The following is a 23,214-nucleotide window of genomic DNA, read 5'->3' as shown; positions in this document are numbered from 1 at the left end:
TGTCTTTGTTATACACCAATTTCGTGTAATTATTTGACCGAGAAAGGCTTTTTGTCTATATGCTTTCCATTTTTTTTTCATAAATCAGGTTTTTTGTCTCCCCCTCCCACCAACGCCCACACAAAACACCCAATTCCAAAATAAACTTCAGATTCGTAATCAGCGTGTCGCGAACTACCAGAAAAGATACACATTTATCGCCTTTGCGACAAAAAGTTTTTTTCACCGAAAAAAACCGTAAGCACTTTTTGCCCAAATTTTTGCCCAAATTTGACCCATTTATTCCTAAATGTCCAGATAAAACTCAAGATGACAAACAAAGGTTTGATTTGACTGCTTTGAAATCACGTATCACTGGCAAGATGCGTCGAGCGCCCTTTTATTTGGCTCAGTTTGCGACTTTTCAGTGGAACAATAGAAAAGCGAAAAACTTTTAGGGACAACAAAGGATTTTAAACCTTTGTTCGTCGTAAAAGTTTTTCGGTCTTACTTTTTCAAGTTTGAGGTGAAAAAAATTGTTGTCGCAAAATCGATAAATGTGTATCTTTTCTGGTACTTCGCGACACGCTGATTACGAATCTGAAGTTTATTTTGGAATTGGGTACCAAAAAGAGGTACTTTTTTAACTTTTCAGACAAAAAACCTATTTTTGGCGCAAATAAAAATTGCCAAAAATTGACCCAAAATAGATTTAGCCCAAAAGACGTAACAGGGAGTAATCGATGCTCAGGAGCCCAAATCTGCAACTCCCAGGTCCATATCTGCTTCCGTTCGGGAGATACGTGGTCCCAAAGTACAAGATAGAAATACGTGTTCTTTATAAGTGCACAATTTGGAAGACCCGCTCTTTTCAGCCCACTCTCTTGTCCTCTCTGAAACACCCATCGACATTAAAATTAGACGTGAAGTAGAAGACACTCTTGTCTTTGTTATACACCAATTTCGTGTAATTATTTGACCGAGAAAGGCTTTTTGTCTATATGCTTTCCATTTTTTTTTCATAAATCAGGTTTTTTGTCTCCCCCTCCCACCAACGCCCACACAAAACACCCAATTCCAAAATAAACTTCAGATTCGTAATCAGCGTGTCGCGAACTACCAGAAAAGATACACATTTATCGCCTTTGCGACAAAAAGTTTTTTTCACCGAAAAAAACCGTAAGCACTTTTTGCCCAAATTTTTGCCCAAATTTGACCCATTTATTCCTAAATGTCCAGATAAAACTCAAGATGACAAACAAAGGTTTGATTTGACTGCTTTGAAATCACGTATCACTGGCAAGATGCGTCGAGCGCCCTTTTATTTGGCTCAGTTTGCGACTTTTCAGTGGAACAATAGAAAAGCGAAAAACTTTTAGGGACAACAAAGGATTTTAAACCTTTGTTCGTCGTAAAAGTTTTTCGGTCTTACTTTTTCAAGTTTGAGGTGAAAAAAATTGTTGTCGCAAAATCGATAAATGTGTATCTTTTCTGGTACTTCGCGACACGCTGATTACGAATCTGAAGTTTATTTTGGAATTGGGTACCAAAAAGAGGTACTTTTTTAACTTTTCAGACAAAAAACCTATTTTTGGCGCAAATAAAAATTGCCAAAAATTGACCCAAAATAGATTTAGCCCAAAAGACGTAACAGGGAGTAATCGATGCTCAGGAGCCCAAATCTGCAACTCCCAGGTCCATATCTGCTTCCGTTCGGGAGATACGTGGTCCCAAAGTACAAGATAGAAATACGTGTTCTTTATAAGTGCACAATTTGGAAGACCCGCTCTTTTCAGCCCACTCTCTTGTCCTCTCTGAAACACCCATCGACATTAAAATTAGACGTGAAGTAGAAGACACTCTTGTCTTTGTTATACACCAATTTCGTGTAATTATTTGACCGAGAAAGGCTTTTTGTCTATATGCTTTCCATTTTTTTTTCATAAATCAGGTTTTTTGTCTCCCCCTCCCACCAACGCCCACACAAAACACCCAATTCCAAAATAAACTTCAGATTCGTAATCAGCGTGTCGCGAACTACCAGAAAAGATACACATTTATCGCCTTTGCGACAAAAAGTTTTTTTCACCGAAAAAAACCGTAAGCACTTTTTGCCCAAATTTTTGCCCAAATTTGACCCATTTATTCCTAAATGTCCAGATAAAACTCAAGATGACAAACAAAGGTTTGATTTGACTGCTTTGAAATCACGTATCACTGGCAAGATGCGTCGAGCGCCCTTTTATTTGGCTCAGTTTGCGACTTTTCAGTGGAACAATAGAAAAGCGAAAAACTTTTAGGGACAACAAAGGATTTTAAACCTTTGTTCGTCGTAAAAGTTTTTCGGTCTTACTTTTTCAAGTTTGAGGTGAAAAAAATTGTTGTCGCAAAATCGATAAATGTGTATCTTTTCTGGTACTTCGCGACACGCTGATTACGAATCTGAAGTTTATTTTGGAATTGGGTACCAAAAAGAGGTACTTTTTTAACTTTTCAGACAAAAAACCTATTTTTGGCGCAAATAAAAATTGCCAAAAATTGACCCAAAATAGATTTAGCCCAAAAGACGTAACAGGGAGTAATCGATGCTCAGGAGCCCAAATCTGCAACTCCCAGGTCCATATCTGCTTCCGTTCGGGAGATACGTGGTCCCAAAGTACAAGATAGAAATACGTGTTCTTTATAAGTGCACAATTTGGAAGACCCGCTCTTTTCAGCCCACTCTCTTGTCCTCTCTGAAACACCCATCGACATTAAAATTAGACGTGAAGTAGAAGACACTCTTGTCTTTGTTATACACCAATTTCGTGTAATTATTTGACCGAGAAAGGCTTTTTGTCTATATGCTTTCCATTTTTTTTTCATAAATCAGGTTTTTTGTCTCCCCCTCCCACCAACGCCCACACAAAACACCCAATTCCAAAATAAACTTCAGATTCGTAATCAGCGTGTCGCGAACTACCAGAAAAGATACACATTTATCGCCTTTGCGACAAAAAGTTTTTTTCACCGAAAAAAACCGTAAGCACTTTTTGCCCAAATTTTTGCCCAAATTTGACCCATTTATTCCTAAATGTCCAGATAAAACTCAAGATGACAAACAAAGGTTTGATTTGACTGCTTTGAAATCACGTATCACTGGCAAGATGCGTCGAGCGCCCTTTTATTTGGCTCAGTTTGCGACTTTTCAGTGGAACAATAGAAAAGCGAAAAACTTTTAGGGACAACAAAGGATTTTAAACCTTTGTTCGTCGTAAAAGTTTTTCGGTCTTACTTTTTCAAGTTTGAGGTGAAAAAAATTGTTGTCGCAAAATCGATAAATGTGTATCTTTTCTGGTACTTCGCGACACGCTGATTACGAATCTGAAGTTTATTTTGGAATTGGGTACCAAAAAGAGGTACTTTTTTAACTTTTCAGACAAAAAACCTATTTTTGGCGCAAATAAAAATTGCCAAAAATTGACCCAAAATAGATTTAGCCCAAAAGACGTAACAGGGAGTAATCGATGCTCAGGAGCCCAAATCTGCAACTCCCAGGTCCATATCTGCTTCCGTTCGGGAGATACGTGGTCCCAAAGTACAAGATAGAAATACGTGTTCTTTATAAGTGCACAATTTGGAAGACCCGCTCTTTTCAGCCCACTCTCTTGTCCTCTCTGAAACACCCATCGACATTAAAATTAGACGTGAAGTAGAAGACACTCTTGTCTTTGTTATACACCAATTTCGTGTAATTATTTGACCGAGAAAGGCTTTTTGTCTATATGCTTTCCATTTTTTTTTCATAAATCAGGTTTTTTGTCTCCCCCTCCCACCAACGCCCACACAAAACACCCAATTCCAAAATAAACTTCAGATTCGTAATCAGCGTGTCGCGAACTACCAGAAAAGATACACATTTATCGCCTTTGCGACAAAAAGTTTTTTTCACCGAAAAAAACCGTAAGCACTTTTTGCCCAAATTTGACCCATTTATTCCTAAATGTCCAGATAAAACTCAAGATGACAAACAAAGGTTTGATTTGACTGCTTTGAAATCACGTATCACTGGCAAGATGCGTCGAGCGCCCTTTTATTTGGCTCAGTTTGCGACTTTTCAGTGGAACAATAGAAAAGCGAAAAACTTTTAGGGACAACAAAGGATTTTAAACCTTTGTTCGTCGTAAAAGTTTTTCGGGCTTACTTTTTCAAGTTTGAGGTGAAAAAAATTGTTGTCGCAAAATCGATAAATGTGTATCTTTTCTGGTACTTCGCGACACGCTGATTACGAATCTGAAGTTTATTTTGGAATTGGGTTCCAAAAAGAGGTACTTTTTTAACTTTTCAGACAAAAAACCTATTTTTGGCGCAAATAAAAATTGACCCAAAATAGATTTAGCCCAAAAGACGTAACAGGGGGTAATCGATGCTCAGGAGCCCAAATCTGCAACTCCCATGTCCATATCTGCTTCCGTTCGGGAGATACGTGGTCCCAAAGGACCCGATAGAAATACGTGTTCTTTATAATTGCACAATTTGGAAAACCCCCTCTTTCAGCTCCCTCTCTTGTCCTCTCTGAAACACTCTTTTTCTTTTTGTCTATATGATTTCTATTTTTTTCATAAAGAAGCGTCCCGAGAGTGCGCTCGACGCATTTTGATCTTTTGCCATTTTCTCCTTCCATTCTGAAGTAAAAATATTAGAAACGAGCATTATTTCTTAACAGTTGCTGTGGCGCAGTGGTTAGTGCTTTGGACTGGGAGAGACAGACAAACACTGTCATGAGTTCGATCCCCAGACAACATTTTGATCTTTTGCAATTTCCTCCATCCATTCTGAAGTTGAAATAGTAGAAACGAGCATTATTTTTTAACAATTTGCTGTGGCGCAGTGGTTAGTGCTTTGGACTGGGAGAGACAGACAAACACTGTCATGAGTTCGATCCCCAGACAACATTTTGATCTTTTGCAATTTCCTCCATCCATTCTGAAGTTGAAATATTAGAAACGAACATTATTTCTCAACAATTTGCTATGGTGCAGTGGTTAGTGCTCTGGACTGATAAACACACTGTCGTGAGTTCAAGCCCCGGACAGCATTTTGATCTTTTGCAATTTCCTCCATCCATTCTGAAGTTGAAATAGTAGAAACGAGCATTATTTTTTAACAATTTGCTGTGGCGCAGTGGTTAGTGCTTTGGACTGGGAGAGACAGACAAACACTGTCATGAGTTCGATCCCCAGACAACATTTTGATCTTTTGCAATTTCCTCCATCCATTCTGAAGTTGAAATATTAGAAACGAACATTATTTCTCAACAGATGCTGTGGTGCAGTGGTTAGTGCTTTGGACTGGGAGAGCCAGACAAACACTGTCATGAGTTCGATCCCCAGACAACATTTTGATCTTTTGCATTTCCTCCATCCATTCTGAAGTTGAAATATTAGAAACGAGCATTATTTCTCAACAGTTGCTGTGGCGCAGTGGTTAGTGCTCTGGACTGAGAGAGAGACAGACAATCACACTGTCATGAGTTCAAGACCCCACCAGAGCTTTTTACTTTTCTGTTCTTTGGAGCAGGTGGAAGTATAAAGGTAAGAAACGAAGGTTATTTCATTGGGAACCAAAATGGTGTAATGGGTAGTTCCGTCTGCGATGATACTGAGCAGCTCGGTTCAAGCCCTGGGTGGGTGAGTGAGTGAATTCTGTAAAAGGAGTTCCCCTGACAAGGTTCCCAAGCGGCCTGCAAGCTGCGCAGCCTCCCTCTATCTGACAAGGTTCCCAAAGGGTACCGGAGTCGGCTGCCACCCCTCTCTCTGACAAGGTTCCCAAGTGGGTGAAGCGAGTTGGCTACTACCCCTCTCCCTGACAAGGTTCAGGGGAAAATATTTTATAAAACACCCCCAAGTCCCAACAACTGGATCTTTAAATATTTGAAATGCATCTTACTGCAGCATCTCACCTTATGGTCTAATGGTAGATCATAAAAAAATGGCATCACAAGGTTCCTGGTTCAATTTCAACTCATGATCTTCTTTTTATTCTTCCAGTGAAAGCACAAGTAAGAAAAAACTCGCCGCCGATTTTTCATATCTTGTTTTGCAGCTTACAAGTAAAAAAGTAACCACAATATGTCCACTTAGTGCCAACAAAATATTGCATCTATATCAAACCACCCAAAGAGAGGAGTTTTAGCATTCTCTAGACAGGGGGCAAAGAATAGTGATTCCTTGCCGTATAATTTGCACAAATCCCACTTGGCTATCTAACTGATGTAGAGTCTAGTGAGTTAAAATTTGTTCAAGAAATTAAGGGATGACCAGAAATTATCAGACATTGCAAATTCCCTAGACCACAAAAAGTCTCACTCTTTGGACATCAACCTATTCAGTCACTGATTACGTTTTCACAGTACATAAGTTTTATGGCCAAAAATGGTTTAACATCCAGAAAGAACAGTCTTCCTTTTTTGTGAAATATAGACCCATGGATGTTGAATATGTATGAGCAAATGGACATTACCTTTTACCTTTTTTTGAGTTAGCAAATCAGCTCTGCCACCAACCTACCCCTTAAATACACTAAAATATTTTTAATACCAAAGCCATCTAGTATATATATACTACACAGAAGAAGGCAATTATTCAGACAGCCTGTTTACCCCTTTGAGACTCAACTAGTGAAAACTGCCAGGGATCACTTGAGGTGTGTTTTAAGATCATCCAACACATGATTATCACTTCTGAAGTAGATATAGTTTACCTGATTGACTGTTTATGCATTGTTCAAGGTTACTTCAGACCTATCTGTAATTTGAGCCACTTCACAAACTAAAACTGAAGTTGACCAAATTATGTTCACCAAAAGGAAATGATTGCAATGGAGAACTCACAGTGGGGGCACCATCATACCAGGCGTGCGATTCATCCGACCTTAACTTTTTGAGTTATCAAGGTGGTAAGAATTTGACCCTAAGTGACCTTTGACCTCTTCATAGAACATTCAGTTTTTGTACATTTCTGAGCATGTGAATAATCGCAGCTTTGATTTTGAAGCTATATATGTCCACAAGAATTTCAGGCTTTTGGCATCTGATGACTCCAATATACATTTGACCTCTTAGCAGAACTGCTCAAAGTGTGATGCTTAGTGAGGGGGACCTACCACCTAACTATGACATTTAACCGATGCTACATATGTTCACTAAACTTGACTTCAAAGTTTTTTTATTTTGGCCGCTGATGACCTCAATTGACCTTTGACTCCGCTCAGTAACTGGATCAGCCAAAGAATTCAGTGCTGTAAATTTACATCCTAATTTTCATGAAATTCATGCAAGATATGCTTGCATCATCACATGACTATCCTTAACGAAAAACCTTTCATAATTTCTATCTGCAAATCTGAGAAAATTTTCAACACGATACCTGTGAGAAGAGCACTTTTGGAAACATGTAAGAGAGAAAAAAAAACACTGTTTTTATTAGGTGCAGGGCAGAGATGGTCTTATGGTATTGCAGAAGTATTCAAGACTATGCATGAAATATAGATAGATTTCTCCAGAAAAAATGCTGCCAAAATGTAACTTAAAATTTAGGAAAGCAGTTTTTCAAGTGTTGTAAGTACAGCTTTCATAACAGTATTCTCCATTTTATCTCTTGCTATTTCAAGGGAAAAAAACTGCATATCCTTAGTGCTTCAATATTTACACACATGGTCATACAAAACAAAAAGTAGAAAAGCTTAAATATATATATATAATATATATACATATATCTTTTAAGAAGCTGCAACATCGGTGGCTCAAAAAGTTTGTGATCCTGAAAGTTTGAAACCAGCAGGACTAGCTGGATCGAATCACTCTCCAATTCTTCTTCAACTTTAGTCCTATTTCTAATCCCTCTGTCTTCTTCTGCCTTCAGGAGGTCATCGTCTGGTAAGCCTTTCCTGATCTGCTCCGAGTTAGACAGTACTTTACTCGGAGATGGGATGGAGGCTTTCATGTCCATAATTAGACTAAAGAAGGGATCTGAATCGGCTACAGGGGCTTGGGATTCCAATTTATTGTCTCTGTCTGATGTTACGTCATCTTCCCAAGTCTCTTCCAAATTTAAGTCTTCTGGAGGTCTCTCAGGGAGCTGTTCCGTGGGTGACACCATAGGTAGTTCTGTCAAAAAAAGAGTATGAAAGAAAATTACTAGATAGGAATACACAAGCCATGTAGACAAAAGTACTCTGCATAAGGTGTAGATCATGCATGTTACATTTGAAGACTCAAATGAGTCTACAATAGCCAATAATTTTAAGGGTGAACACAGATTGCTTTGGGTGATGGGAGGGAGTGGGGGAGTACCACTTTCTTGGTGGGAGGGGGTCAGAGCGACAGACAGAAGTGTGAGAACATTTAATGATTTCCCAAACTTGTCAGAAACTAATGTCAGAAATGTCAATTTTTTTTAATTTTTTTTATTTATAACCCATTTACTAGTAAACTGTCTAGTATTGTTGTATCAACTACAGTAGTTACAGAATATTATTGTAAAATGTAACAAAAAATTTTAAAAAAAGGAATATATTACAACATGAAGGTCAGTTGAGTTGCAATAGATTTACAAGCTACAGTATATTACAATGGAAAGACATGAAGGAAAACTTCATAAAAAAGATGACTTTAGAAAAAATCCTCAGTTAATTTGTTGTGAACCGTTGAAAATTAGGGCTATCAGGCGAGGCTGTATTTTTATGCCACTTTTAATTTTTGAGGGAACGACCTTTCATTTGCCGAGGTTCATCGGTTTAGAGTGACAAGACTATTTAGTCTAATACTTTAACCATTAAGCTCAGATCCAACACAAAATCACAAAAAGAGTTTTACCTGTCTCAAATGACATGTTTACAGTGGTAGTACAAATTTGTGAACTTTTATACAGATGGTGTTAAATTTTCATTCAATGGGTGCAAGGGGGTTGTTATTTTAATATCAAGTTAAAGGAACATGCTTTGGTTAAGTGAGTTAATAGGATTTATGTAAAGCAATGGGTTAACATTAACATTAAAGCCTGTACTAGAAGAGCCCTTTCAACTAGAAGTCAGCCTTTAAAGGAACATACCAGAGGTTTAGCATATTTTAAGGGAATAGCTTGAAACTGGATCAGCAGTGTATGAGTGCAAAATCTCAAATTAACCTTGTTCTGGTGGACTATGACATTATTGTGCCTAAATTCAGCCTACATTTGTCATTTAGGTAGATACTGAAGAAGTATCGGATATGAAGTCATGCTGTTGAGAAAGGAAACATTTCTTTTACAATTTTATTAATTCTTATTCTCATTTCATTATCTGACAACAACACGGATGGTGAAATGTACTACATCTCAACCTGCCCATAATCAGAAAGCAAAGCCAGAATATTAAAGTGGAGGGTGGAGTGGAGGCAATAAGTAAGTGTTTACTATTTTGATTACATGTGCTGAAAGTTTCTCCATTTTGTTTATCATTATATTGATGATAATACTAGAGTTTCTGTTAATGGAAAAAAAAAAATGCCCAATATCTTTTGACTTGTGTAGCAAGTCAGTCAATTTCTTAGCAAGATTCGCTTGGGTAAATGGAGCAACAGAGTTCGGAGTGGGTTTAGTTGTACTGGATATGTGTTTTGGTGGGGTTACAGACAAATTCTAAGAGATGGGGAATCTAGGTCCCACCCTTGGCAGTGCATCCAAAACAGTTAAATACTAAGTAACTGGGTGTTTATTTACAAATAAATTACAGGTCTTTAATTGAGATGGAGAACAACACACAATAACTGCAATGTCCCTAAATATTCCACTAAGACCTGCCCCCCCCCCCTCCCATTCTCCATGACCAATTCTCTCCTAGTCTCTTTACGTGTAGGGCTTCCAGAAAGATCTGACATGACCCGACGTTAATATTGTTACAACCTTTTCAAGATATTCCTCTAAATATATTTATATCTATGGGGTTATAGGAAAAAATTATTACTGCTCAGAACGAAGCCTTATTTGTCAAAACAAACGTGACACAATGCACATACAATTTAAGGGAAACCCCCCCCCCCCCAAAAAAAATAATGCACAGTTGCATGTGGTAAAACTAATGGCAGGTATAATATTGTTTCCAATACACTAGTAACTGCACAGCTACATTCATGATGGGTAAAAAGGGCTATTTGCTTTGTGTGAATACTTATTCAGTTCTAGGAAAAAGGGACAAGCTTGTTATGCTTACAATATTTACCAAAAACAATACTTTACACTAAATCTGAGGACGAAGGAAATAAACTTGATGTATACTTTAACGTTCAGAAAATTCCACTCTCCTCAACTCTGTTGTACTCCCTCGCCTTCGTTAAGACTGAATATTACTAAGTGATATTTCATCACAGATAGGACTACTTCTTTCCAGGGGTGGGGTGGGGTTGGCGGGGACAAAAAATTTAACAACTGCACTCATTCAATACAAAAACTTGGTATCAATTCCATATAAGTTAGGTAACATCTTCGCTTGCGAATTACCATAAATAGACAATCTTATGCAAATTTAAACGTCCCTGATTTATGCTTGACACTCCTGCTCAACGCGCTCAGGTTAATTTAGCAGCGAAATAAATCTTTGTACTCATTGGTTAGTTTTGAAATCCATTCCAACCTTCGTCGCACATGACCATATCTGTGACCCGCTCGCAAACAATAGTCCGACAACCCATTGTCTCCAGCATACTGCTACCAATACTATTATACAATGCGAGCATCATATCCATCTTGTACTCTTAATGTACCAAACCCAAATGGAAGAAACTTGAAAATGTACCTGGCTCTTCCTCCTTCTGTACGGCTTTATGAGATTGAAAGACCCGTTGACCTAGCATCTTGATCTCTGCTACCAGTCTCTTCACGGAATCCTCTGATTTTACTACGCTGTCCTTCAACGTCTAAGTAGAAAGATGGATTAATAATCAATCACGCAAAGATGGATTAGTAATCAATCACGCAAAGATGGATTAGTAATCAATCACGCAAAGATGCATTAATAAACATTGCTTACAGATTTCTCTTTTGTTATACAACCCACAGGGGAAATGAATTCCACCCCACCAAGATGAGGAATATTTTCACTTTCATTAAATGACGTGTTAACTTTTTCCCCCCAAGGTCTGTTCATACCACCGTCTCTTATGCTATTGTCGCATTACAGGAGCAGACGTCACTTACTCTCTTCGTTGGGATCTGGGTAGGAGTTGAAATTTAAGCCCCAATGAATGAGCTGCAGCTTGCAGATTAAACACCGAATGTTTCATCACCTACAGCAGTGGGTAGTTTCACTCAGCATTCTATTAAACACGAAATGTAGTGTAAGTAATGAAACTTGAAATTTTCAACATGTTACATGATGTTGCATGTTAGTCGCAATGTAACATTGCATCTAATGATATTAAACACCAACAATATTAGGACAGCCCTTGAACAAAGCAATTAAACTTACATTAAACTAATGAAACTATACTCAAATTGACAGTTGAATGATCCATTAATTAATAGTTTTGTCATCTCACCTTCATTCTGTCATGGATTGCTTCGTTAGTCATCTTAATTCCTTGCATACCTTGAAGGTAGCCATCTTTATCAATCATATCTTTCCTGTCGAGAAAAACAGAAACGAATGAAACTTGCCTAATAAACTCCCTTGTTATGGGATCTTAGCATCTATTACAATTAAAACATAAGACAAGATGGCAATCCATGGCATCTCATCTCTTCTATGATGGAATGGATCTACAATGAACTTTGACCTTGACCCTTAACAACTGCATAAGTTCTAATTTAAAATTTGTCCCATTATAGTCTACATATTTTGTGGTTTAGGACATATAGAACATATTTAAAATAAACAGCTAAATGAATGGTAGGTAGGAGATTCAGCATACAACCATATGCACATGACACACATAGACCAAATGAATTTCTGATACATGTATAATGGACATGTATTTGTGTATGTGGTGGGAGGGGGCTACTAAGTAGAAGAGACCTGTTCAAGAAATATGTGCATGTTTTAAAGGTTCGTTAAAAAAAGGCAAATTAGAATTATAACATACTCACCAGGTTTTTTCAAACGCTTGTTAATTGAAGTCCTATTGAAAAAAAGTAGAGAGTCAATGAATGACCTTTGCAGGTGTATGTTCTTAGACAAGTCAACTTGGTAAATTTCTCTGTTTGAATTTCCACTGCTAGCTTATATCTCCACTACTAGATATTATTGGTGTATATGCATTCCTTATGTGATCCAAATTGGTATTTACATTTCTTATGTGACCCAACTTTTATTAATGTCTCTACCTGTGTTTTATTTTGGGGGGTTGAACTTGGGCGTATGAGTTACGAAAACCAACCTTATTAAATGAATATTTCCTCTATGTTTGTTATCTATTATTCTCTGTCAGTACAAGTACTTCCTAATAAAAGACAAACTTTGTAAAAAAATCCATAGGAGACACTAATAGTGTTAATATCAACAAAAGAATGCGTACGAAGGAAGCTGATATATTTAGTGAGATGTGTTTCTTAAATTATTATTAATATTAAATATTATTAATATGTACACAAAATACCACTTTGGATAACTGTTCTACAAGAAGAAATAAGTTTCAAATACAGTATTTTTTATACATGGGATTAGTATTGGAATAAAGAAGGTTGGACTTTATAATCTTCCTTTTTACTTATTTAAAAGTGTAGGACTGGGTTTTCCAAGACCGTTTTTTTGTTTACGAGCATGTACAGTGGTTTAGCAATGCATTGACGTAGCCTTCCAAACAAAAGGGATTTAGTACGTAACAAACTAAATTAGGCTATGACATTTATACACACTGTTCCCATAACAAATTGTAAAAATATCCTACCTGTAGTAAAGGATTTGTGTAATCTCTTCAATTGTTTGTTGCTGTTTTCCCAAGACTCTGTATCAGATTCCATTTCACTTTCATAGTCCTCCTCATATAGATCAACTGGAACAAACAAAATTATAAATTCTATGAATGATATCTGACATTGCAGAATTAGGCATAAACCCAAGAGGTAAATTGAATTGCCACTGGTAGTAGTTTTACTGAAGTGTAATCTTTTTGGCAAACAGGTATTGAAAAATCCCAATCTGATCTTCTCTAGCTATTGTAATGTAGTATGTAGTTATATCCCCATCATATTACTTTAAACATTTGCTTCCATGCCTCTTTGTCTTAAGAGTAACTACTTACTTCCTGTTCATGACTTATTCACCCTACACCCACATATTCATAGAAGCCCCTTTGTCTTAATTCCATGAAATACTCATGGTTACCACAGATGACAACCTGTTGCATCTCATGTGTATTACAAATATGGTTAGTCATACCAATCCCCTATGTGCCTTATTAATTGTAAGTAAACGACTCTGTGACCAAGAGTTTATGTCACAGAGAGGTTATCGCCCCCTCACAGGAAGTTGTAATGACTTAAATACTGTAGTTTTTTAATATGTACAGTAGAAGACTAAGATTCCAGACTTCAGAGAGTGTACTTAAGATACACTCCAGCAATAAAGCTCATATTCTACAATTACATCTATGTTTGGAGTTTCTCTTTGTTTGTTGTTCATTAATTAATAACGGAGCACCCCAACGTAACACTATGGTGGAAAGCACAATATAGCTATCTCTAATTCTTCAGCATCAATTGAAGATACAGTACTTTACTGAGTATTTTCTAGTGTGACTACAACTATGACTTGAGCAGAAGCAAAAGAAACAGGTCTATGCAGTCACGATTGTGTGCATGGATGTATATGTGTATATGTAAGTGACATGCATGTTATGCCACTTGTAAACAACATTTATAACTTGATACTTAAGGCAAACTTCAGTTGAGCTCATACTAGGTAGGTAGAATACCTTTCGGTGAGTACATGGTCCCTATTGCTTTTGGCTGAGGTCAAAGTTCATTTGAGGTAAAAAAAAACTGTTAATCTTTTAATCATCGTAATTTGAGACAAACTTCAATTAAATTCATGCTTGTTATGTAGATTATTCATAGTGAGTACATGGTCCCTATTGTTTTTCTCAAAGGTAAACAGATGTCAAACACTGACAACCTTGTAAACACCTTATCTAGACAAGACACACTTCAATTGAGCTCATACTTAGTATGTGTATTCTTTTGAGTGTTTATATGATCCGTATTGTTTTATGTGGAGGTTAACAGAGGTCAAACATAAAAACCTTGTAAACAATATCTTGATGAGGTAAAATTCAATTGAGCTTATACAGTGCTTGGTGGGTAGGTTACCCATAGTGAGAAGGTAGGTAGGCTTTCTTCTGTGCCAGATGGCTCATAAGGTCGGTGCTTAAACCTGGTTTTCATGATGCAAGTGAAACACTCCCCCGATCCGTCAATCCGTTGCTAACTAACCCCTGGCAGAAGCTAGCACACATTTTAGAGATGGGTGGACTGAAGCAAATGGAGTAAAGTGTCTTGCACAAGGATTCAACTTATTGAACATGCCACGTGTGGGACTCAGACTCACAACCTGTGTGTTGCGAGTCGAATGCACAAAGCACTAAGCCACCATGCCCCATAGTGAGTGATTTATTTCTATTAGCTTTTTTTGGCAGTCAAAGGTCATGTGCAGTCAACAGAGGTCCAGCAATGTCTGGGACTGTGAGAGTGCCATTAGCGCAAAAGGAGACCTTTTTCAGATTTGACTTCGTTTGGGGACTCCTGCATACAGTATGTCCCTGGCTTAAGGATAATAATTTTCCTTACCAGGCAACAATGCTTTTTGCCTTGTTGGACAAACTCTCTTTGGGGTTGATCTGGAAGAACATGCTTGGTCAAGATCGCTACTTTCACTATCTTCATCCAGGGTACCTGCAAACAAAAATAAAGAACCATGTACAATTTAATTTTAAAAGTATGAAATTAATTCTTTCAACATGAAATTGATAGGTAGATATTGATGGTTTGGCATATAAGAATTTCAGGTATCCTTTGACTCCATATTCAAGAACATCATATTCACTACAAATATTGTATTCTCATAATTAATTTACAACAGTGTGATTTCTTCTGAATAGTAGCCCTAATGGTAGATTTACATGGACTGTACTGTATGTTAATCAGTCCATGTACAATATTCAGCCCTTAGCCATGTACCGTTGGACACCTCACTAAAGTATGTCATTCAACACATGTGTTGTTCAGAATGATTTTGTAAGCACACTTTTTAAACTACCCTTTATTTTTTGCAGTGGCATAGTGAGGAGAGCAAGGGAACTTTCCCCAAGGCGCAGGGTATATGTAATTGTTGTTAAATAACCTTGTGTTTATTGAGCACTATAGATGCAAAAATGTTTCCAGACAATGGACAGGGACTATTAGCCAATCAATTGGAATTTTGGAAAAGCATATTGTCTATTTTGAGCATGAAAATCTCTAATCTCTGTAATGGAGTGTTGTAAACCCTGTACCATTTTGTTGATTGCTATGATATATTTATTTTCAAACGAATTCAATGATCTGTAGGATTGGGAGATATGTTGGTTCTTGTCAGAAGAAGTTGTGGATTTTTGAAAGAAATAATGAATGATCATTCAAATATTGGTTTTGTTATGTTTTCTATTGACCTAGTGGTGAGGGTGTACTTGGGGTTTGTTTCTCAAGAAATAAAATTTTGCGTCCGCGGGATGCAAGCAATTTGAAGATTTTGCATCCCTGGCCAAAACTTTGCCTCCCGGACGCAGAGTCCTGTGTTTACAACAATGTTGATTACTATGTTAACATGTTTTAGGGACTGTCATATACACACATTGCTTCCACCGTCATATGTCAAATTAAACATTTCGTGTCAACTAAAACATAGGCAACATTAGAGGGTCATATTCATATATGTTGAAGACATGTACAGCTAATGAATGGAATGTAGATAATGAGCATGCACCAACATACAGTTAAGACAAATTTTGTCATTGGACCATTTTATTTCAGGACATTTATAGTTGAGGATAAACATAAGCCTAGCTAGCTCTCACTGTAGCCCTACATGACCTTTAAATACATATTCCATACTACACATACCTCACAATGTGCAATGGGCATAAATTTGTGTGTGTGTGGCGGGAGAGGGGGCTACTAAGAAGGAGAGACCCTTTGATATTCGAACAATTTTGTGGAACTTTATTGGAATTAAAAAAAAAACGGATTTCCATAAAAATACAGAAGACTTACACCCTGAATTGTGTAGTTGTTATTTGCTACTAAACACTAATTGTTTGAGAAACAAGTAAGCCAAGAAACCTTTTTTTACTTAGCTAGAGCCATTATCTGTAGTATAGAGTAGAACAACACATTGATATATACATGAATTGGCCTACAGTATATGTCTATGTGTCCTTCTACTCTTGAATATGCAGCTCAGATTTGGAACCCCTCATAGAAAGAAGGAAAAGGGCCAGACTCGTGTTTTTTTATCAAATTATGAACGGCCTAGTTGCAGTCCCAAACGAGACTAATCCTTTCTTGAAACCAGGGAGACGTGGCTGCGATACTCAAATTCCACATAATCATTGTGCTTTTCAGTATAGTTTCTATCCTTGGACTATAAAGGACTGGAATACGCAATCCTTGGCCGATAAGGAGAGCCCTAGTCTTGAGGTGTTTAAAACCAGATTGCCCACTCATTGTTTGTTAGTGTTAGTGTACTAGCACTGCTGCCCTGCGTAACAACATACTCGTTATGATACCCGAGAGGGGTTTTAACGAGTACTTAACAGAAACAGAAATACATTGTAGATTGGTGTGTGCTCACCGGCAAAAATCTGGTGACTGCCGAAAAGTGACTTCAGCCTGCACTGCCCATAGGCGTTAACTCGAATTAGGCCAATGTGATGTAACTCACATACATAATACATACCTTAGGCTTAGCCTAACTGTGCATCGTTTTATTGTACATCCACCATGGTCTCTAGTGTGCGTGGAGGTTTGCGAAAAGTTACCACTAGTTCATGAACTACTTAAGGCCTAGCTCTGACTAGACTACGCTACATATCGTATACAAGTAGTATATATTTTCCATTCCTTCCTATAAATAAGGTCCAACCTTTTAATGCTTTTCATCTGTTTAATAAAACCATTTAATTTGGTATAAGTCGATCTCCCACGATTTGAAACTGATAGCCCGCCATAATGACCCGCCAAACTGCTTGGCACTAATGACCGAATGATAGGTATAGTTTGGCAGCTATTCATTTACTTAACTGGGAACCCCAATCACGGTAATTCATGCTTGAAAAAAGGTAAACAATTCCTTTACAAGTTGCTGCAGAGATAGTTAAGAAACCGTTCAACGTAAGTTTTGGCTGGGTGGAATACACTCTGATCTCATTTTTGTGCATATTTTCTTTAAAACTTTCTGTAACGTTGTATTGTGATAAGCTTGAGCGTAATCTTTAGAGGGATGCTCTTATATTAGTCTTAGGCACATGATCACGATTGTGGTCTAGTTCTGTGATATCGAAAGACTAACACTATGCCTTTGGCACATCAAGATTGAACTTTTAAGGTCCTTACGTACCATTGGTGATGATAGGACATGCTTTCTAAAATGCAAGGCAATATTTCCATTATACAAAGGGAGGGGCGGGCCTTTTAGACATTGTAACATTAAGTGAGAGGTCCACAAGGCTTGGCAATTATGATTTGTATTCAACTTACTTTTAAATTAATTTATGCAGACTTTCAATGACTAAGTAAGTAATTAATATGCACAACTGATAGAGCTAAGAACCAAAGTCTACGGCATTTTACGTCGGTTCTTCTACTCGGAAAGCTAAAAAAAGCTGATGCTTTTGTTGGCTGAGGTATAACTGCAACCTCCAACAACACAGAATTGTGGCATTTTCAGGGGAAAAGGAGTAATATCGTTGATGTTTTTGGCAGCTCAAGTATACAATTTTACACACTCAAATTATTGTTATGAATGAGGTATATACCAACAGTGACGTCACATGGTCACCTGATATCTTAGGAATGTTTCAGGAATGTCTGAAATAGGTTTCCTAAAAAGCTGACTTTTCTTCCCATTTTTCACATATTTAACGTCCAAAATTGGTAAAGTTAATTACAGCAATGTTATTGGAGTGAGTTAAGGATTACATACATGCAAAATGGTGAGATTTTATGTTCATCGAAAAGTCTCCATAGTTGGTCTTTAAAATCTTGGTTATCAGTAGGGCTCATTTATTAAAATTACAATTAATTCTTCTTAAGTTTAGTTAACCATAAACATAGCTTGAAAAACAGATCTTGTCTCTTACTATTTTCATGACCAGTACTGCATGTGGATTCCTAACCTAGTTCATGATCAGCTACCTACGGTATTCTGTTCATCAAGTGTTGTGTAATGCGGCTGAGCAAGAGTCTTTCCAGTGATGCCGTTGGAAAAGGGAAGATCACTGATGGAGTAAAAAAAAAATTATGATACCTTAAATAACTGTTGACCAGCTGATAAACATACTTATATTCTTAAATCCAGATTAGTCATAGTAATATACCGAACATGTGTTCATCTGTAGGTACGAGAGCAATTATTTACTCTGTCACTGTAAATTTCCCTCATGCAGTGACATTGCTGGCACGACTCTAGCCCAGCCTATTCTTTGTAACATTCAAATTTGCGAAGAAAAAGTTAAGCTTACCTTCTAAAAAGTTAAGTTAACCTTCTATAGTTCTAGTCCAAAATGGTTAAGAAGGTTGGCTTCTGCAATTGCATAGGCCTAAGCAAACATACATTATTCTGGAAGCTCGGCCTAACCTAATGGTAATTAGGCCAGGTCTACAGTAGCTGCCTATCAGTAGTACTACTTGAACTATTTAGTTAATTAGAAAAAAAAGGATCAGGAGGGACACTCAAGTCCACATCAAGGACCCTATAGGAGAAAAAATACTGATGACACAAACACTCTGCAGACCCGATTACAATGCTTAAAGTGCTTGTCCAAAGCATTCTTTAACCCATTAACACTACTTGCCGGTACAACTTTCTCAGGCAAACCATTCCACTCATTCACAACCCTATTAGGAAAAAGATATGGCAAATAGTTTGTGACTTTTGGAGTTTCAGACTATGACATCTGGTACAACTATCATGAGCAAACATGAAAAAGTCAGTGAAGGATAAATTGTCAACATGATACACAATCTTGAAAACCTGAATTAAGTCACCACGTAACCTCCAGTGTAGTGAGATTCAACAGTTGTAACCGCCTATAATACTAACTATTCTAGTAGCCTTTCTCTGGACCTTTTCGAGTAGGCCTACTTCCTTATCCTTAGCAAAATATCGGTTCCAAGCCTGCACAACATACTCCATATGAGGCCTAGCCAACTGCTTATAAAGCCTAACAACTATGTCCTCTTTCAGAAAACTGAAGTTCCTCTTGATCATACCTAAACCCCTATTACCTCTTTTAGCAGCTTTGAGACAATGTTTAGAAGGTTGCAGAGATGAGTCAATGTAGATACCTAACCTATAGGTCTCTTTCAACAAGATCTCCTGTAACTCCTCACCATTAAGATTGTATTTGTAGGTATACTTTTGGTTACTTCTACCAATATGCATCACCTTGCAATTGTCATCATTGAAAAGCATTTGTCATCCCTGAAACCATCAAAAAACGTTATCCAGTTGCGTTTGAAATTTGTCAATCTTAGAATCGCTATTGAAAGTGACCTCAGTCAGAAGAATACAGTTTGGTGTCATCAGCAAACTTCTTATCTGTACACAATTAATATCTCCGTCAATGACGGTCATTTATATAGGCAACAACCAGCAAGGGACCCAAAACACACCCTTGTGGAACCCCACTAGTAGTAGTAGTAGTGTCCTGCCAATAACAACAACATTAACATTGCAAGCATGAATTGTTAATGTTAGGCTACAACACATTCATGCGAGTCTGTAGTACTGTCTACGAATGCAGCTGCAGCCTAGTGTTAATATTCTGGCTGACATTGGTTCGTTTAGTTGTAAGCAGTGTACGTTGTCGTCCTAGCCTATCGTTACACTAAACTAGCCGATATACTCAAATAGCACCTGCATTAATACTACTTACTTACACATCCTTGATTTTCAGTAAGATGCTAAGGCTATGCAATACTTGGTGTCCTGGTCACAGCAGAAGTCGATTTTCTGTTCCAAGTTGATACGAGATGCGGACTCACTGATATTATTAGCAGTACCGTGCCATCTTTCAACAGGCCCACGTACGTGTAGTATGTGCGCGTGCGCGTGACGTTCAACGTACGTGCAAGTGTCTGGGGTGAGCAACCCCCACCCCATGGCACTATATTCAGTATTGACATTCCTGATCACTTTAAATGAGATCTTTCTTATCATCGCCGCATATTGAAGGGCGGTTAATAAGATGCATGGTACTGGTCGGTCAAATTTCGGGGACCCGTTCCCGTGGCCCCACCCCCCCCCCCCCCCGCACCGCTTGTCAGACCTGGCGATCGCGACAAAACATACGTCGAAATTTACTGACATATTCCATGAGTTACAGAAATGAGCTATGAAAAATACTATAATTCTTGCTAAGTCTTAATGTGTCCTATGGGGTAACGCACAAATTTGTCAAATATTATGGTTCTGTGAAGTAAGTATCCAGATGCATGGGTGAAACTGAAGAGAGGACGCGGTGTCGGGGCTGATTAAGGTTTTCACCTTATCATGTGAACGATGTGATGGAAATATTCGCAACATCCTACAGAAAAACCTTCTAGTCTGAAAAAAATGTGAATGTGGGGTGGGGAGGCAGGTCACAGTAACAAGGGAACCTCTAAAGAGCCCCTTTTCTTAAAAAGAACAGCACCTTTTAATAAAACAGTAAATTTTCAATTTCTGTAGTTTAGAAGCCTCCCCCCCCCCCCCTTAGGCATAAATCCATGGGTTGTGTGGATGGTGTACCCCTCCCCCCCCCCCACAACCAAAAAAGTAAAGCACATATTTGCACAATCCCAGTGTACTAGACCTTATGAAATACCTAATTTATTGCCCAAATATGCCTCAGAATGCAACAATTCATATCTGTTTAATGGGGAAGGGGCCAATCCCCATTACAAAGGCGTTGGCTTGATGGACCTCTGAGCCACAACCCGTTCTTATTCAAATCACTGATCAATGCTGCATACTTGAAAAAAACGTGATAACTTATCAAGCGATAAGTTGTGCTATTTTCGTTAACGCACATACTTCATATGACTTAATTTGATATGCATTTTAAAATCTAATCTAAATACATATTTTAACCTGCAGATAATATTTGAAAGCTGGTCGTTACAGCACAAACCAAAGACAAATGATATGCCTTCTATGATCCCTCTTGAGAAATACGAAATATATTAACGACAATAGAGGAAGCCATAAAGCTTGACAAGACAAGGTATCGTATTACTTGTCATTAATATAAATATATATATATCTATATATATATCTATATATATATCTATATATATATATATATATATATATATATATATATATATATAAATATATATATATATATATATATATATATATATATATATGTGTGTGTTATCTAAGCATCTAAGCGTTTTCTATTTTGAATTTACTAGCGATATCATAAAAAATATGATCGGTCGCCCCCTTCGCTCCCCCCCCCCCCCCCCCCTCGGCTACGCGCCTGCGGTTAGAAATCTTGTAGGAAAAAAAGCCATTTGGAAACCCAGTGAACTCATATCGATGTGGATTATATATATGAATGTACGTACTTACACTCATACACAAGAGATGTACAGACATTATGGTAAATAATCATGAGTGACAACTTGCTTTACGATCACAGCCTCACAGCTCACAGAAACGACCACGAAGAGTGATTTACCTCATGCAGCATGTGTTGGATTAAGTTTTAGCCACCGCCAAATACGATTTGGATAAATAATCTCACACATTATTTTCTATTTATAACCACAAAACAACAACAATGCCACCAAATATTGGGGGGATATTAGATACTATATCCCCCAACCTAAAATAATGGGGGACATGTCCCCACATCCCGCCCCCATGATCGCCGCCCATGGTGTTGTGGGTATTGACCGTATAGCTGTACGTATTGACTGTACACTAGTGTCTGAGTACCGACGGTAGCAAGCTGTGTGTGTATTTTCTGGGATCGATGGTGGTGTCTAACACTTCTGTTACACCTCATTCGAGACTAGGTCAGATTACCGGCATGAGACGTTTCTTTGTGCGCGAGTCTTCACACCCTATAATCAAGATATCACGTTTTTGAAACCTATACGTTTGAGTTGAAACATGGACTCGAGTCACTGTATTATCTAGATCTATGGGAAAACTGTCCATGAACTTGTGTTCGAGTTACTTTATTTCTCTGAAATTTAGTGACTCTCGTCCTGTCTTTTGTTGCATAACTGGTAATAGTTCCTGATAATTCGACATGAATTGCATATGGGACCACTGTTTCAACAACCACTGGAGACTAATAATTCTTCAGACCCTTGGCTAGATGAAGTAATGGTTTCTAATACAAACGGTATACTTTATCAATCCCGTTCTTAGACTATTGACCAGAAAATTGTGTCCGTTCTGGAGAGGAGTATTGAAGGAGAACCGGACTGGTGGTGTGCTATTTATAATAATCCCTCTGCCTAATACAAATACCAATGAATTTAATTAAATAAAATAGTGAATTGCACATAAAGTACTTAGGGCAACATCTTTATGTCGTCGTAGGGGAATTCAACTCTTTTCACAACACTTAGGACGACATAGCATAAAATAAATACTTAGGGCGACAGTGGTGATTTAGTGTAATTTCGTCACACTGGACCATTGTTAAGACTCCAGTATGTGCACAATTTATAATAATCCCTTTGCAAAGTACATATAGCAAAGACATGAACTAATTAATTAATTTCACATATACATGTCACCCTATGTGAATTTAACTCTTTTCACAACGCTTAGGACAACATTTAAGACTCCAGTATTGGTACTATTTATACTATTCCATTTGTATAATACATATAGGAAGGAATTTAATTAACTAATTAATTAATTCCACATGTTTATGTTGCCCTATGTGAATGTAATTCTTTCCATAATACTTAGGGCAACATTGGCGATTTACTGTAATTACGTAATTTAATGTAATTAAGTTCG

At 37.6% G+C, this 23,214-nt stretch overlaps 1 protein-coding gene across 9 annotated transcripts; it reads right to left on the bottom strand.

Moving 5' to 3' along the window:
• Window positions 1–5,970: 5,970 nt before the first annotated feature.
• LOC139967441 (uncharacterized) lies at window positions 5,971–20,283 on the bottom strand. 9 transcript variants are annotated; one of them, XM_071971239.1, is made up of 8 exons: window positions 20,120–20,282; window positions 18,323–18,460; window positions 14,775–14,879; window positions 12,878–12,982; window positions 12,078–12,109; window positions 11,531–11,615; window positions 10,789–10,909; window positions 5,971–8,125 (listed from the first exon to the last, which is right to left on the bottom strand). In XM_071971239.1, exons 6-8 carry the CDS (start codon window positions 11,606–11,608, stop codon window positions 7,620–7,622), a joined length of 705 nt encoding a protein of 234 aa, XP_071827340.1. In that variant the 5' UTR covers window positions 11,609–11,615; window positions 12,078–12,109; window positions 12,878–12,982; window positions 14,775–14,879; window positions 18,323–18,460; window positions 20,120–20,282; the 3' UTR covers window positions 5,971–7,619. The 9 variants fall into 9 exon arrangements, with proteins under 9 accessions (XP_071827340.1, XP_071827342.1, XP_071827343.1 ...); XM_071971241.1 differs by lacking the exon at window positions 12,078–12,109; XM_071971242.1 differs by lacking the exon at window positions 12,878–12,982.
• Window positions 20,284–23,214: the final 2,931 nt, after the last annotated feature.

Source organism: Apostichopus japonicus, chromosome 5 (genome assembly GCF_037975245.1).
Source record: "Apostichopus japonicus isolate 1M-3 chromosome 5, ASM3797524v1, whole genome shotgun sequence".
NCBI lineage: Eukaryota > Metazoa > Echinodermata > Holothuroidea > Aspidochirotida > Stichopodidae > Apostichopus > Apostichopus japonicus.
This window is presented reverse-complemented; position numbering and strand designations above follow the sequence as displayed.

Coding starts and splice junctions, on each gene's coding strand:
- LOC139967441 (XM_071971234.1), bottom strand. CDS start 14,836: ATGTTCTTCCAGATCAACCCCAAAGAGAGTTTGTCCAACAAGGCAAAA. Junction 11,616..14,774: donor GCAAAAAGCATTGTTGCCTG/GTAAGGAAAATT, acceptor TTTTCTCGACAG/GAAAGATATGATTGATAAAG. Junction 10,910..11,530: donor CAATCCATGACAGAATGAAG/GTGAGATGACAA, acceptor CTTTCTACTTAG/ACGTTGAAGGACAGCGTAGT.